This window comes from Podarcis pityusensis (genome assembly GCF_964106645.2).
Source record: "Podarcis pityusensis genome assembly, chromosome: 6".
In the NCBI taxonomy this organism is placed as follows: Eukaryota; Metazoa; Chordata; class Lepidosauria; order Squamata; family Lacertidae; genus Podarcis; species Podarcis pityusensis.
In genome coordinates, this window is record NC_138030.1 from 55,375,541 (window position 1) to 55,391,360 (window position 15,820).

The 15,820-nt window shown below is 41.2% G+C and overlaps 1 protein-coding gene across 7 annotated transcripts in view; it reads left to right on the forward strand.

Annotated features, from left to right (window-relative positions):
* The window catches only part of ELAVL4 (ELAV like RNA binding protein 4), a 96,436-nt gene that overhangs the window by 65,139 nt on the left and 15,477 nt on the right, over window positions 1-15,820 (forward strand). For all 7 annotated transcript variants that reach the window (XM_081009510.1, XM_081009513.1, XM_081009509.1 and 4 more), the window contains exon 3: window positions 6,725-6,828. In XM_081009510.1, coding sequence (XP_080865636.1) covers window positions 6,725-6,828 — 104 coding nt within the window. The remainder of the gene's footprint in view (window positions 1-6,724; window positions 6,829-15,820) is intronic.

Below are 15,820 nucleotides of genomic sequence, written 5' to 3' on the forward strand. Positions count from 1 at the left end.
TAATTTCCCCACATCCGCAGCTGTTATCAAACTGGAAAATGTGCAGTGCTACTTACAAAAAAAAAATGTGTTTTCTTACTTGCAGAAAATAACTTTGTAAGGGGCAATTTAGATGGGGGAATGATGGAGGGAAGCTTCAATCTAATTTCCCCAGATGTGTTTACTTTTGAAAAACTGGGGACTCCTACATTCTTACCTATTTTCACCCTAGGACTGTCCCAGACAATATTACCTCTTAAACTAATGCTGTCATAGTTGTACAAACTATCCAGTTGACATAGTGTACTTGGACTTTCAAAAAGCTTTCGGCATCACCAGAGACCCATGACTAAGTTTAACAGTCATAGACTAAGAGGAGAGGCCCTCTTGTGGAGTAGGACTGTATGGAAAGTTCTCCAAATGGAGGGGTGTAAAAAGTGGCTTCAGTCACGGGGGGGTGGGGGTGGGACCTGGGCTTTTAAAATGATTTAGAGTTGGAGGTGAGCAATGAGGTAACCAGGTTTTCTGTTGAGGCTACATGGTTAGGTTGGTTATAACAAAAAGGGATTGCTAAGAGCCCCAAGAAGATTTTTCTAAGCTGAATGAATGGGTGGTGAAATTGAAAATGCAATTCAGTGTAAACAACCATAAAGTGATGTACGTCAGGACAAAAATGTATTAATTTTACATGTACCTTCCTGGGGTCTGAACTGGCACTATTGATTAGAAATGAGTGCCTAGAATTGTAGTCCAATGCAGTGCAGAAATCTCTACTAAAGCATCCATGGCAGATGGCCATTCAACCTCTGCTAATAAACCTCCAATGAAGGAGAGTGCACCACCACCTTCCTACGTAGGGAATCTGTTCCACTGTTGAACAGCTCTTGCCGTCTTGTTGATGTTTCGTCTGATTCTCCCTTCTTGTAACTTGGATACACTGGTTTGGGTCCTACCCTCTGGAGCAGGAGATGTCAACCCAATATGTGGCGACTGTGAAAAAGGCAAATTCCATGCTAAGGGATCATTAGGAAAGGAATTGAAAATAAAACTGCCAATGTCATAATGCCATTATGGAAATCTATGGTACGGCCACACTTGGAATACTGTGCACACTTCTGGTTCTTTCACCTCAAAAAGGATATTGTAGAGTTGGAAAAGGTTCAGAAAAGAGCAACCAAAGTTATTGTGTTGCCTCTTGGTTGCCTTTTCTCTTGGCTTGAAGCCTCAATTGCTGTAACCTTTCCTCACAGGGGAGTTTGCAGGCTTCCCATAGGGGTCTTGGCTGGCCACTGTGAGAACAGGATGCTTCGTCAGGTGGGCCACTTTCCTGATCTAGCAGGCTCTTCTTAATGTACTTAAGTTTCAGTATATGGTCTCTTTTTAATCGAGTTGTTTACTTCTGATCCAAACATGGCTGTGTCTGGTCATCCTTACAGTTGGTAATACTTAAAGGCAGTCAATCCTGTGACATGTCGTATAAAGCTAAGGTAGCCTTGGAAAATAACCTCTATTAAGGTTTACTAGCCAACAGAATGTTTTACTCATCTGCTTTTTATATAACAGGGCAGAGGAGGATGGACAGATCACTCTGTTCCTCCTTTGCCAGTCCCTCTTATGAGTAAATAGTGGATGAATAAAACATTTTGTAAGCTAGAAATGAGCACTCTGGGCCTCTTTTGACAGCCCACTTGGTTTCTGTGCTGACCGTGCAGAAAGAGGCTTTGCTTCCTGCACATCCAGCCTTGAAGCAGATGAGAGGTGAAGTGATCCATGCCATTTTATTTCTACGGGAGAGGGCTTCAGCTCTCGCACATTCAGCATAAAAAACTCTGCATAGATTACTGTACCCCTTCACCCACTGTGCACCTGTGCTAGATGTACATCCAGCATAGAAACCAATCATGTGGCAAGTGGTGGCACAAAACCACTCAATCCCTTTGCCATCAACCTAAGTTGGCATTTATGTGCTGGATATGCAGGAAGCGAAACTTTCCTGCACACCCAGTCCGCAGGGTTTCTAGGCTAGATGCACAGTAGGTCCTCTGGGTTTCGTAGGAAAACAGCAAGCCGGCAGGGGAGCGAAGGAGCATTCTTTTCCTCTTGCTTTCTGTTCTTATCACACAGGAAAGAGCTTCACCTCTTCTGTCTTCAGTATAGAAGCATTAAAGGGCTGCCAGCAGAAGGATGGAACGATTCATAGCTCCACCAGCAGCCTGCTTGGTTTCTAGGCTGGGTAGAAAGCATGGATCTTTCCATTCTCGAAACGCAGGGCAGGATTCACCCAATGAGCCCTATCAGCGGAAGCCCCATGCAAGGACCTCGTCTTGTACAACAGGGCTTTCCACCGCGCCTGCAAAAATGGCTCTGGGGAGGTCAGGGGAACCCCCAGAGCAGCTAGGGGGCAGGGAGGAGAGGGGGAATCATTCCATCTGCAAGCTGAAATGCTTGCACAGACAGGATGATGTTTACAGTGCAACATTGAATTCCACCCACAGAAGGCCCCAATTGTTTAATCCTCCCTTTGGGGGCCTTTCATTTTCTGCATCAGGCATGGAGGAGTCAAAGTACTTTCCTCCACACCCAGCATAAAAATGCTGGAAGTACCTGGAGAAGGGACTGGAAACTTGATCTCACTTCGGCTTTCTTGCTCACTCACCACCAAAGAAAAATTACTAGTCATCTAAGCAACCAAGTGGACCAAGTTGGACTGAGGCTCAAATTACCGTATTTTTTGCTCTATAAGACGCACCAGACCATAAGGAGCACCTAATTTTTGGAGGAGGAAAACAAGAAAAAATATATTCTGAATTTCAGAAGCCAGAACAAGAGGGATTGCTGTGCAGTGAAAGCAGCGATCCCTCTTGCTGTTCTGGCTTCTGGGATAGCTGCACAGCCTGCATTCGCTCCATAAGACTCACACACATTTCCCCTTACTTTTTAGGAGGGAAAAAGTGAGTCTTATAGAGCAAAAAATACGGTACATATTACAGGCAGAGACCATCTAACATGTGTCTGATTGTGCGCATGCTCCTTGCTGCCGACCCAGAAGAGGCCCCGAAACATTGTGGGCTTATGCGCTTTGCCCATGCGCACAGGGGTCAGGAACAGAACCCTCGTGCAAAATGGTTGCTGCCTCTACTTCATTGGCAGTTTTATATGTCTTTTTAAAACAAGATACTTTCAGGAATCGGGCTTCAAGGCAGGGAAGATATAGGCCTACTTAATTATTGATAATTCAGCTCAAAATCACCCTTTCCAAATTGATCTTTTTGTTCATATGACTGTTCGAGAGAGAGAGAGAGAGAGAGAGAGAGAGAGAGAGAGAGAATATATAGATGTAGGCTGCTGGGGGTGATGGAGGTTGTAGTTCAACAACATCTGGGTGGTCACAGGTTGCCCACCCCTCTTGTAGGTGAAAAGCACCAGGAAATCGGTGATTTTAAGCAGAGTAGCCAGAGGGGAAAGAATTAAGCAAGCTTCTTTTCCCTATTACACAGCTTGTCTAAGCTGATTTTGCTTTAAAAATGTGGGCTTCACCTTAACATGTACTTTATTTCTGAAAGCAGCCATTTTTTGGTATTCACACTCCTTCAATATTGCACTATCCAAATTGTTCCAACTGCAGAAACGTTGGAATATATCACAAGATATTGAGAAGACCTTTCTTGCTATTTCTATTACTCTTCCTATTCTTTCTTCTTGAGAGTTTACATTGTAGCACCGGTTGGGAATTTTTGGACATTTCACTGGGACCAGTGCTGGTCCAAGATATTTTGAAGCTGCCCACTCTCCCCCCCCCCCCCCCCCCGCTTTTGGATTAATATTGAAGGGCAGGCAATTTTTAAATAATTTTAATTGTACCTTTGCAAACAAAAAATTACTCCTTTATTTTAAAAGAAAAACAAAAGCCAAGCCTTTTCAAGCCCATTTTAAACATAAACACTATTGTTTGATTTCCATGTGAGTTCATTAGGCTGGGGGAGATCAGAAACCAAGTGGCAGGCACTCATTATTTCTGTTTTCTTGGACAATCAATTCTTCTCTTCCCCATGTCCATTCTCTCTTCCTGGGAGTTTACGAGAGAGCATGCTTAAAAATAAGTTTGGTGATAGAGAACACTAATGGAGGACTGAGCTGTTGTGCACTGCTTGTTTGACCATTTCCGATTCATGGGCAGCAAAATTGCCATGTTTCCAACTTTCCTTCTCTGCTACACAGCATTGCACTGGAAATTATGGCATGAGTGCATAGAAGTGTGAAAACTATTTCTTCACCCTTTACAGAATGCTACAGATGTTCTAAAGGAGGCAGGTGACAAATTCTTCACTTCGTAGTTTAATTAAAAGATTAGTTAAGTAGCTGTCACCATAGGGGAAATGTCATTTGCCTTCCGCTGCAGCAGAAATGTTGCAGCTGATTGGAAGTTGAACCAGCACTTCTGTTCCTCTTTGCTTGCGCCGAGACGGCAGTAGCAAAGGAAATAGATCACTGAATTTCATCCCACTGCATGTAGAGTGCTTTGGCTGCTGACATTCCCATTGACAGGACTTTCTAACCATGATTACTTTCCTCTGAATTTGTTCTTCAAGTTCTTCACACCTTGATTGTGGTTATCAGCTGGGAATCTGTGGTGCATGATGAGACCCATCACGTATCATTGCCTCGTACCTTAGCGTAATTCTCCTGAATGAGGAAGAGAAGTGAGGTTGCTAAGAGACAGTGATGCATCCCATGACGGTGGCAGTGCTTAGAAATCCTAGCAGTGAGTCAATCCCATAAATTATCTTGTTGCAGCCTTTAAAACAATCTTGCAAGGTAGGTTAGTATTAACTCCATATTGCAGGAAGTAAGCTGGGGGGAGAGAGAGCCGTTTAGCCACCTAGTGAGATTTGATCCAGGTTTCCTTGGTTGTAACTCAGGGCTGTTTCACACTTACCTTTCGTTCATGCTTTAAAGTTCCCTGTCCGAATTCAGTTTGAACCTGAAAACTCGCCCTTTCATCTTGCCTGGGTGCAGTTTTCACTGCCTTGTCCGCATCTAGTCCCCAGTGGGTAGTCAGGCATTTTGTAAATTCAGGGTGTTAAGACAGGCAGAAAACATGGCATCTCCTTCTGAATTTCAGTCTCTCATTCTCTTGCCTCATAATGGAAAAAGATGGAGATCTCCCACTAGATGTAGGAAAGCTGCCTCCGCTTATCGTTTAGTCAACCAGTTTCTCCATGTACATTGAAATCAGTTGTGTGTATTAAAAGCTGTTGAATCAAATCAAATGGGGAAGATGCTATATAGAGATAAAGGGGCATTTAGTCTGTGCACACACCCTACATTTAAAAGCTTTGCCACCACTGCTCCCAAGAACCTTGGGAACTGTAGTTTGTTATGGGAGCTATAAGGGTTAAACTGCAGTTCCCATTATATATTTTTTGACCAAGTGGGGTACGCTTTAATTGGATGGTGTGTGCCTCCTGTGGGGGGACATAGCATATGTAAAACAATGAAAAACTGAATATATTGAGGCAGAAGAACTGAATATGAACTTGGGCAAACCTGTAAGCTGCATGTGCATGGTGTTGATTGGCGTTGGTTGTCATTTTTACTGTAATTATACTCATTACCTTTGAATTAACGAGGGGTGGGTTCTGATAGATTATAGGGGGGTGACAAAAGTTTTCCTTGGTCAAATGTTCTTACTGCGTTGCAAGGCCAAGATCATCCCTGACCTGTGTGAGTCCCTATGGTATGTAGTTAGCACCATGTTAAAAAGCTAAGCTGTTTGTACTGGATAAAGTTGATCTGCGAAACGTAAACACGAAACACGACAATAAAACAGAAGCTGTTGAAATTTTGGCTGCTAAAATGGGCTCCTGCCATCCGAATGCAGAAGCAGATTTACTGTTTTGTTCTTCCTAGCATCACCACATGAGCACAGTGCAAAGAGCACAAAGTAATCATCTATCCTGCCATGTGATATTATGTCATTTCCGATGGTGTATGTGCTGTCACAGATAAGGCAGTAACATAGATGCTAATTTATTGGCTTTTACATGTTCATTTTTAGAGTTCATCCTGATTTTTAGATAATCTTTCTGTTTCTTTAAGCTTCTTATTAATAAGAGCCCTTCCCTGCTGAAATGCAGTATATAAATATTGTAAATAAATACTATTTTCAACCAAATCAGGTAAAATAAATGCAGGGTTTCTTATTTGTAAGAAAGGTTTCTTATTTGTAAGAATTTGGTTAGCTACTGATATGTGTTTTAGTTTAAGCATTTCATTTATTTCACTTTAAATTGCAGTTGAGTTGCTTGTACAACTAATTTTTATTTTTTTAATTCTGTCTGTTGATTAAAATAACACAAATCGTTTATAAATTCTGCATGTAATCCTGCTGCTACCTCTCTCTTGTCTTTTATTCTCTTAATGTGATTCCTGTAGGGAAAAGCTTCAGTAAGTGTGGCCACTAGTAAATTCTTAATATATCCGTTTAGTTTTCCTAGTTTTAAGGACACTATGGAATCTAGAAGAATCAGCACCTGTTAATGACAGACTCTCAGGATAAAAATATTTCTAAGCAGTCCTCCTGAAAGCTGTGTTGGCTGTATGGGTGTGCTTTCTGGATTGGAATGGAAGTGTTAGGTGAAAAAGTTTATCAGAGAAAAAGGATTTCATTCCCCCATTTGGAAATCGTACACGTGTGCTGCAAAGAATACTGAGTCCTTTTTTTTTGTTTCTTATGTTTCAACAGGGCAGAGTTTAGGGTATGGATTTGTTAACTATATTGATCCAAAGGATGCAGAGAAAGCCATTAACACTTTAAATGGACTCAGACTCCAGACCAAAACCATAAAGGTAAGAGAATACAAAGAGTATTTTGCTAAATTCAGGAGGAAGAGTGTAGTTAAGACAGTGTCTGGCTATCTCAGCAATGTTGCATTCTTCACAGCCCAAAGGGTGCAACTAGCTCTTACTTTGGAACAAAGGAAAGGTGTATAGCAGATGGCACTTTCTTCTTCTTTTCAAACTGCCTATTGTTTTTGTTTATAAAAAGAAAAGAAAAAAAGCAGAAAATCTTTAAATGACTATTACAGGATTTCAAGTCAGCATGTCAAAAGCACAGCGTTTAGAGAGTCATCCACAAAAATCATAGCAGCAAATTAGGGGGGAAAATAGGCTTTTTACGAAATGGCTACTGCATGGGGTTTGGTTGCTTATTTCGGCTATCATTATCTTGCCATGAGATAACTGGGCATACGACTGATGCTCTTGTCAAGATGCACCTGTAGTTACCCTAGAGTAAATGGTGATCAGGTACCAGTTTTTAGCATTAAGTTTGTTTTCCAGAAAGCAGAACATTCTGAAGGAAACTCAAGATCAAGTGATCTTAAAGCATTTGTCTGCATTCTGTTAGCATTTTTGGTACTGTAGTTCTTTATGGGGGGAACTAGAGTACTGGGCTGTAACGTCTTCCTGATTTCAGAGAGAAAAACTCCATGCAAATTCTTTCATAATATAGCTACATGTACGTTGTAGTAATTTAATATATATTCTATTTTTAGCATACTCCTTCTAAATCCACTTAACATAGTATCAAATTTGATATCTTTTACACTAAGAAAATGCTTACTATAGGATTCCCTGCAATTACTACACATTTTGCTTCAGTGAGTTAATATGAGGAAACAAAACAAAAATATTCTTATTGTTACAGTGTAGTACTGAGTCAGCAGCTTCCTTGTCTGCTTCCAAATTAAAGGAAGAAATTGCTGGCTTCACCTGAAAGCCCATAAGCAAAAAAAAGGGGGGGTCCTCCACTTTTTAAAGAAAGAAATAGAAAAATAGATTGTAGATGTCTTAAATAGTCCAACTTGCATTAAATTTACCCTCAAGGTAGAGATTTTTAGTGCCGTGTTCACTTTCTGTATTATTTTTCTGCTTGAAAGCTTGGTCATCTTTGCTGTTTTATAAGTTGCTTTCTCGTGTTATTATCATAGTGCTATAGACTCAAATTCGGGGTGGGGAGAAACCATGATAAGTAGGATCCTAGAACCCCAGAATTTATTGACTAGGACTCTAGTATCCACTTTTAGATGCACGCATTTAAATAGGTTTTCATACTTAACCAGTTAATGACTAAAAAACCATTATATTTTAATGGTGTTTATCTCTTGTTTTACTCTTTAAAGTAAAATGTGTATTTTGAGGGGCAGGGGTGGTCTTGATCTAAAGGCTAAACTTCTTTTAATTCAAATATGTCTACCATATCAAATTTGGATAGTTATTGTTTTTTAAAGACTATGGGTATGATTTTGGTCCAGGGTACATCAAGGTGGTTAGCGAAGAAATAATAAAGGAAAAACCCAATAGAACTGTGCTGTGCAAAGGTATGAAATAATATGTAAGAAGCATTAAAAAAGTTTTTAAAAAAACATCCTATCTCTTCCCTAAAGGTTTGTTTTGCTGGTTAGGGTGTGAAAGTAAAAGAGAATGTTCAGCCATTTCAACCCATTTGTTTATGTATAACTCGTTCTGTGTCCTTGTTTATTTTTCGATTGTGATATGTTCTGATCTGTGTAAACACACTAGAGAGGATTATGTTCATCCGTAATTTTTCCTATAGCATTGAAGGTTTTCTTTTCTTCTTAGTATCTGCTTTGTAAAATGACAGGCTGTTCTCCTTGGTGTTAAATGGGACACCTTCACCTTGAAATTTAATAATTTAACAATTACTTATTTTATTATTATGGCCTAGAAATGTTACTGCTTCTTTGTTTTAAACCTTCTTGTTTCCTACACTAAAGTGCCTCCCACACATGTGCACTGAATATGGAAAACAATAAATAGACAGGGATTTGTTTTTGCATTTCTTCACATGAAAGAAAGCCTAAATTCTCTCTCTGCACATGGGGGAAAAATATATTGTGAAGAATGCTAGAATTCCCTCAAAAACTAACACTGTGGGCAGGGTTGTGTTTTTTTTATAAAAAAAAAATTGGGACAGCAGGGTCACCTAACTGCAGTTTGAAGTGATACAATTTTATATAGATCATGTTAAAGAATTATATTTGTTATCATATAATTAAAAAAACAGAGGGGGGGACCACCACAATTACCAGTACTTAAAACACCATAGATGTGTGAAATAAGGACATAGAGCTTGCTTAATTCCTTCTGATTGGTAGAATGCTTGATTAAACTATGGTGGGGTTTGATTAACTAAAGTTGCTCTCAAAACAAGGGTAGTTAGTGATCTGCATGTGGAATTACAGAACCAGGATAAAACATCTGTATGTAAATTGTGCTAGATAATGAGATAACAGTTAGTCATCTTGTTATAATCATAGTACATAAGAACAGATTGCTGGATCAGGCCAGTGGCCTTTGTAAACCAGCATCCTGTTCTCACAGCAGCCAACCAGATGCCTGTGGGCAGCCCACAAACAGCATCTGAGCACAAGAGCCCTCTGCCCACCTCTGGTTCCTAGCAACTGGTACTCAGAGGCATTTCAGTGCTGTAAGTTTACAGTGTCCTCATAATTTTAAACTTCATGTAAAATTATGAATGAATGAATGAAACAATGAAAATACTTCCTGAAGAAATACAGCCGCTGAACAATATTGTCTAGTTTTAAGATGGCTCCTTCTGTCCATCCATGACCACGATAAAAAGTGTAATTACACAACTGTCACTATTTTCTGACAGTTTATTTAGTTTTAATAAAGTTTACATTTTATCATACTTCTGGTACTGAATTACAAAGTTGATTGGCTAGAAGATGAAACAACGCAAATGGCATCAACGAATCTGAAATCTTTATTTTTATTTTATTGCACTGACAGTGTGCATAACACTTCTAAGTATAAGAGGATAGGTTTCTACTCCAAGGTGTGAAATCTGATGCTGGTCAAGCTGCAGAGAGAGAGAGAAGGAATGGGTCTACATTTCAGTGGCACATGCTTAGTCTTAATTACAGTAGGATATTGCGCTGAAGGCTTAATGGAAAAGCTGGGTTTCGAGAAGTCATTTGAAGGAGATGAGATGTTGCATGTTGAGACCCCAAAACCACCCCCTCATTGATGAATAAGACACAAGAACATGTATATTCGGTTAATGGTTATTGGGCAAATTTAGGCCACAGCTATATTGGTTACAGAATGTGAGCGGTATTGGCTTAGGCATTGGAATTGACCCGACTATATCTGACTCCTACCCGTCATGCAGGGAGTCTGTAAGGGTCAACCACTGGTAGGAGGAGCCCTGTTGATGCAAACCAACTCAAGCTCCCCCTGGGTTCCCGACAGGGTCGTGGCATGGCCCTAGCCCTGCCCCGGGCTTTGGACAAGATCCACACCCCCGAATTCCTTTAACAGAATACCCTTAAGCTTAGAGGTGATGGCCACACCTCACCTCCCCCATCATAAGACCAACCAATGCCTAGCCACAACCCTAACAAAGTTGTGACGATTGCTACAAGGTAGGCAAAAACCAAATGACCCATGCCAATTTGCCAAGTGGAAAAATTCCTACCAGGCCCCTCAACGGCAACCAACCGATGTCCATAGCAAGGCCAATTTCGAAACCTGAAACTAGGGAGGGCAGGTGGAAGATCGAGGAAGTGAGCCAAGAGGAAGCTCTCCGGTTTAAATGGGGCCCGGCCACGTCCCACGCCCCCCCACCCCAACCAACAGATTGGCTGGCTGGACAATAACGTGGCTGGTAACCTCTGGGTGACGTGGGACTTCGTCCCCCGCCCCCGGAGGGGAGTGGGTGGCCATGTGGTCCACTGCAAGTAGAGTTTATTTAGCACCATTCCGGGCTTCAGGGGCAGCAGTGGATAAAGGGGCACAGCATTTGAGGGAGCAGAAGATGTTTGCACACTTGACATGGGTGGAGCTTGAAGAGCAAAGACCACAAACAGGAATGCATTGGGATGTGAGAGCAGAGAGATCAAACTTGAAATAATGAAATAATGTTCACAAACAGTCAAGTGAGAAAATACACGGGAAGTACAAGGCTTGGGAGCAGGGGGGAAACAAAATTGAATTCTTGAGACATACTGTAACCCTAGAAACTTCTGTAGGGAAAAGTAATTGGTAGAAAGTGTCGGGGGAAGGAGGGAATCCTCTTTCTCAAACATTTCCTATTATTAAAGGGAGAGGGCAGGGAAATAAATTTTATTATTTTGCTGTTTGAATACCATAGCTGTTCTACCATACTTGTCTCAGGATGTGGAAGTAGAAAATTGCAGATTTAGTGGTGTGATTCACATCCCACTGAAGTTAATGGCGAAGTTTAGTTGATGATAAGGGCTGTGGATTGCCGCCTTACAATAACCAATGGGAAGCGTTCTGTTGGCTGTGGTGCTTTAACCCACTTGCGAATTTTATTCCCATGGTATTGCCAAAATAAGTTACTGTGTAAGTTTTGCTTGTCAGGACCACAGTTGCTTTTACAATCAGTAATAGTTGCTATGATGCTTAGTTATATAAATATTCTTGACATTTTTAGCATTAGTTAATGTCATTGGCCTGTCAACAGTATTGTTGCTTTTTTTTTTTTTTTAAGTGACTGCTTTTGGGTGACCTGAGTGAGTGATTCCACTTCAGCAACAGGCCAAGTAATTGCATGAGGGCAAGTAGTTAAATTTTGTCACATAAATGGTTGTCATTAAAAGGAAATACATTGCTAGTGTCCGGTATAATTAGGTTTTTAAACTCTCTCATGTGTCATCTTTGACATGATGTCAGAGACCACTGTAGATGACCAGAGCATCTATCTGCAGCCCTAGCTCTTGCAATGACAAGCATTTAAGAAAAAGGAAGATGCTAGCAAATAATCACACTTTTAATGGAATAATGATCACCATATATAATAACATTCCCATGAGACAACACAAATTTCAAATACCCTTGTTACAGAAATTATTTTGACATCTTATAGTGTGTGTCATGGTGTTGGTCACCCTGTTATGCCCATCAAATTTCAAACATCTTGGCCATTGGGCAACATTTAAATTTTTGGTCTTCATCTTTGGAGGCGTAACAAGTGGAGAAGTTATAAACCTTTTGTTTGAACACAGACAGAATTTTTGACCAGTATAAAAGCATTGGCTCAGGGAGGTCAGGCCAGGGAAGAAATGCATTAATTCAAATTTTCTTAAAACACAGTTTTGTCAGAGAGGAAGCTGTAGCTTTTGGAGTGGGGGGGCTGAGTCCACAATGTGAGACCGCTGGCACCTGTCTGTTTTGCTGCCGTGATAGATGTCCATTGTGCACACGAGGAGCTGATTGCAAAGTCAGGTCTCACAGTTTAACTGTCAGGTGCCAACCATGCACTGAAAAATAACAGCATGCCCAAAGTTGTCGTCCACCTTGTACTCAAAGATCTATATAACTATCACATTTGTCACTTCTGTCACAATCTTCACACCGCATTTATTTCAGCCTCCAGTGAGGCATCCAGTGCAGTGGCTGCTGTGACATGGATAGGTTTCAGCTGATGTCACCTAAAGATGTGTGCAAGATGCTTGGAACAATGCACCCAACCATTTGCTTCCTCAGCCCTTGTTCCCTCTTGGCTTATTAAAGCACGCCAAGCGAGGTTGACCGGGTGGGCCCTGGGTGTGGTCAACACATCATTGCAGGATGGAATGGTCCTGGCAGTTTTGAAAGATGCTTTGATTCAACCACTCCTGGAAAAGCCTACATTGGACCCCCTCGTTTGTGACAATCACTGCCCTTTCACAAATACCAATTCTTGAGGGAAGGTGATTGAGGGGGCTATGACAGGACAGTAACAAGTATTATTGAGTGATATGAGTTATTGACATATTCCAGTCAAGAATCAGGCTTGGTTTGGGGACTGAATCAACAGTGAGCACCCTAGCGTATGGCTTTTATCAGGAGTACAAGGGATGTGTGACCCTGTAATGGTGTGTGATACCATTGAACACGATGTGGTCCGGAACTGATGAGATGAGCAGTGTTTTTAGTGTTTGATGTTGTATTGTGTTTTAATTTGTTGGAAGCTGCCCAGAGTGGCTGGGAAAACCCAGTCAGATAGGCGGCATATAAATAATAAATTATTACTATTTTACAGTGGTTCTGATCCTTTCTTTGAGGTCAGTTTCAGAGAATAGACTGGTGGTTTTTCAGCCCCCTGGCAGGGGGGTGCTGCAAGGTACCATCCTGCTCCCCCCCGGTGTCATTTAGTGTGTATGAAGCCATTGGGAGCTAACATTAGGAGATTTCAGTGTTAGAAACTGAGATATGAAAGCTAGGAGCTAAATGGCACCTTAAACCTAGGTTATGGGTGCAACAAGAGAATGTCTAGGCGCACTTTTTTAATAACAAGAATGCAAAGCTGAAAATGAATGAACTGCAGCTAAAATACTGTGTTCATTTTTCACATGGTCTAGTCCTTCTCCTGCCCACCCCCCTTAAATTTTTAGGAGGGTCTGTTCCAGTCTTCAAAGAGTAGCTAGAAGTGGGGAGGCAGAAAATGGTCCTCCTTTCCTTCCACTCTGCAGTTTTAATCTCATACCTTAGGTGCAGTACTGCGCCCAGAGCTCAGAAACTGCTCACACTAAAGAAATTCCCAGTCACAAAATGTGCCTAGAACAGTAGGAGTTTCGAACACTGGCAGATTTTAAGGCTAGGGTATCTAAAAGATTAACTCACCCACACATACCCAATTGAACACTATACCCTGCGCATGTCTTCTCATCAGGAGGTATGATATAGGAATCATACCCTTAGTGTGGTTTGGGTGCGTAATAAAGATATTCCTCTTGTCACAAGCCTTTCAAGTGAAGGTTTTTACCTAATATTTATCTGCATTGAACTGGAAATTGTATTTATATATCTTTTTATAGTTGATGTATGTTTGTTTTTATTTATTGTTAACTGCTTTGGCATGTTTCGTGGTAAATGATTCTTACATGAAAACAATCCTAGTAATAACACACTATCCTTCCTTTGAGGATCTCAGTGCAGTGCAGCATACATGGGGTTTCCCCATTTCATCTTCACACCATTACTGTGAAGTAGGTAGCCTGAGAGTGATCTGGGCCAAAACCAGCATTTAATACACTACACTACACTACACTACACTACACTACACTACACTACACTACACTACACTGGCTCAGTGTGAGGTCCATGTGAACTGCCCCTCCTGAAGATAGTGTGATCTCTTAACCTATAAACCTATAAAACCTCTTAACCTATAAAAGTTGCGATGTCTAAATAATTATAATGCTAGTATCCTGCATCATAGTTTTATATCTAGCTTAAAATAAATTCAGCTCAGACACACCTGCTTTAGGGCTTCATGTAATTCTTGCCTCCTCCTTACCATGTTCTAAGCCCTAGGACTGAATTACCAGATGGCAGACCAACTGAATAACTTCAGCCAAGCAGTTATTCTAATCCATTTGATGTTGAATTAGAATAGCAAATTAATTTGAAAATAGCAATATAAAGCATCATCTGATGTTACTGAGCAAAGTCCTTAAGCGGGTGGTTGCTAACCAGAATCAGGTTCTCTTGGATCCCGTCTGGTTTTCTAGATCCATTTAAATTGGGGTTTAGGCCTTGTTTTGACACAGAAACTGCCTTGGTCGCTCTGTATTTGTTGGGTTAGGGATGGATGAGAAACAGGGAGAGTGTTGATTGACCATGGTATTCTTTTAGAGTGGCTGTCCAATTTGGGAGTGGGTGGTTCCACTTTAAAATAGTTCCTACCCTACTTAGATGCCCATCTCCAGAGAGTGGTGTTGGGAGATGCTGCTTGGCCCCATGGATTCTCCAGTGTGGGATGCCACACGGACCAGATTTGTCCCCCCAGGCTGTTTAGCATCTACATGAAACCACTGGCTGGGCTCATCCAGGGATTTGGACTGTGTTGTCGTCAATAATCAGATGAGACACAAATCTGTTTTTCATTACCTGTTCTGGATAGAGTTGAGCTTCTCCTAAAGGAGCAAGAATACAGCAGGTGTCTGTGGAGACACAAGTGACCTCAGTGGCACAGAGTACCTTCCATCAGCTTTCACTGGTGGCACAGTTATGACGCTGTCTTGACAGGGGTAGCCTAACTTCTATTATAAACACTGTACTAACCTCTTGCTTTAGATTACTGCAATGTGTTATACTTCAGGCTGCGTTTGAATACAGTTCAGAAACGGCACATAGTGCAGGATTCAGAGGGCAGACTAGGTGATCTGGTGATACCATACTAATCCTGGCACAGTTGGCTGCTAATTAAGTTCCAGACTCAGTTCAAAGTGCTGGTCAAGATTCCAGTACCTTAAGGACCAGCTCCTCACACATGAACCTACCCAGACCCTGTGTTCAACATCTGAGGACCTTCTTTGTGGACCTAAAGGGGTTAGTGGAGGGGGTTGGTGAGGTCTTGGGGGGGTGACGAACGAAGCAAGCAGGGACACAGCCCCTAGCAATAAATAATACTGATAATGATGTTCCTAATAGGATCCAGTTTGGTCTTTTTTTCTCCTTAGGAAAGGAGTGAGTTGATTATTATCTTGCTTCTCACATATATTTGGATTCACACATTTTTTTAAATTGCTAAGAGCACATTTTTCTTCACTTTTCTCAAAAGTAGCTCTCTGGTAAGTGGGGAATTATTTGCTTCCCCAACAATAACATTTCCCCATTTGGAAGAGTTAACGGTGTCACCAAAAAGATGCTGTACAAGAAGGAATATTCATGCCACATTCAGTTTTGTGTTTCAGGCATGAAAACAAGCACCTGGATTTTAGGGTTCTTTAATCCCGAAAATATGCATAACATGAGCAGATCTCTTTAGGTTCCTCTGTGTTCC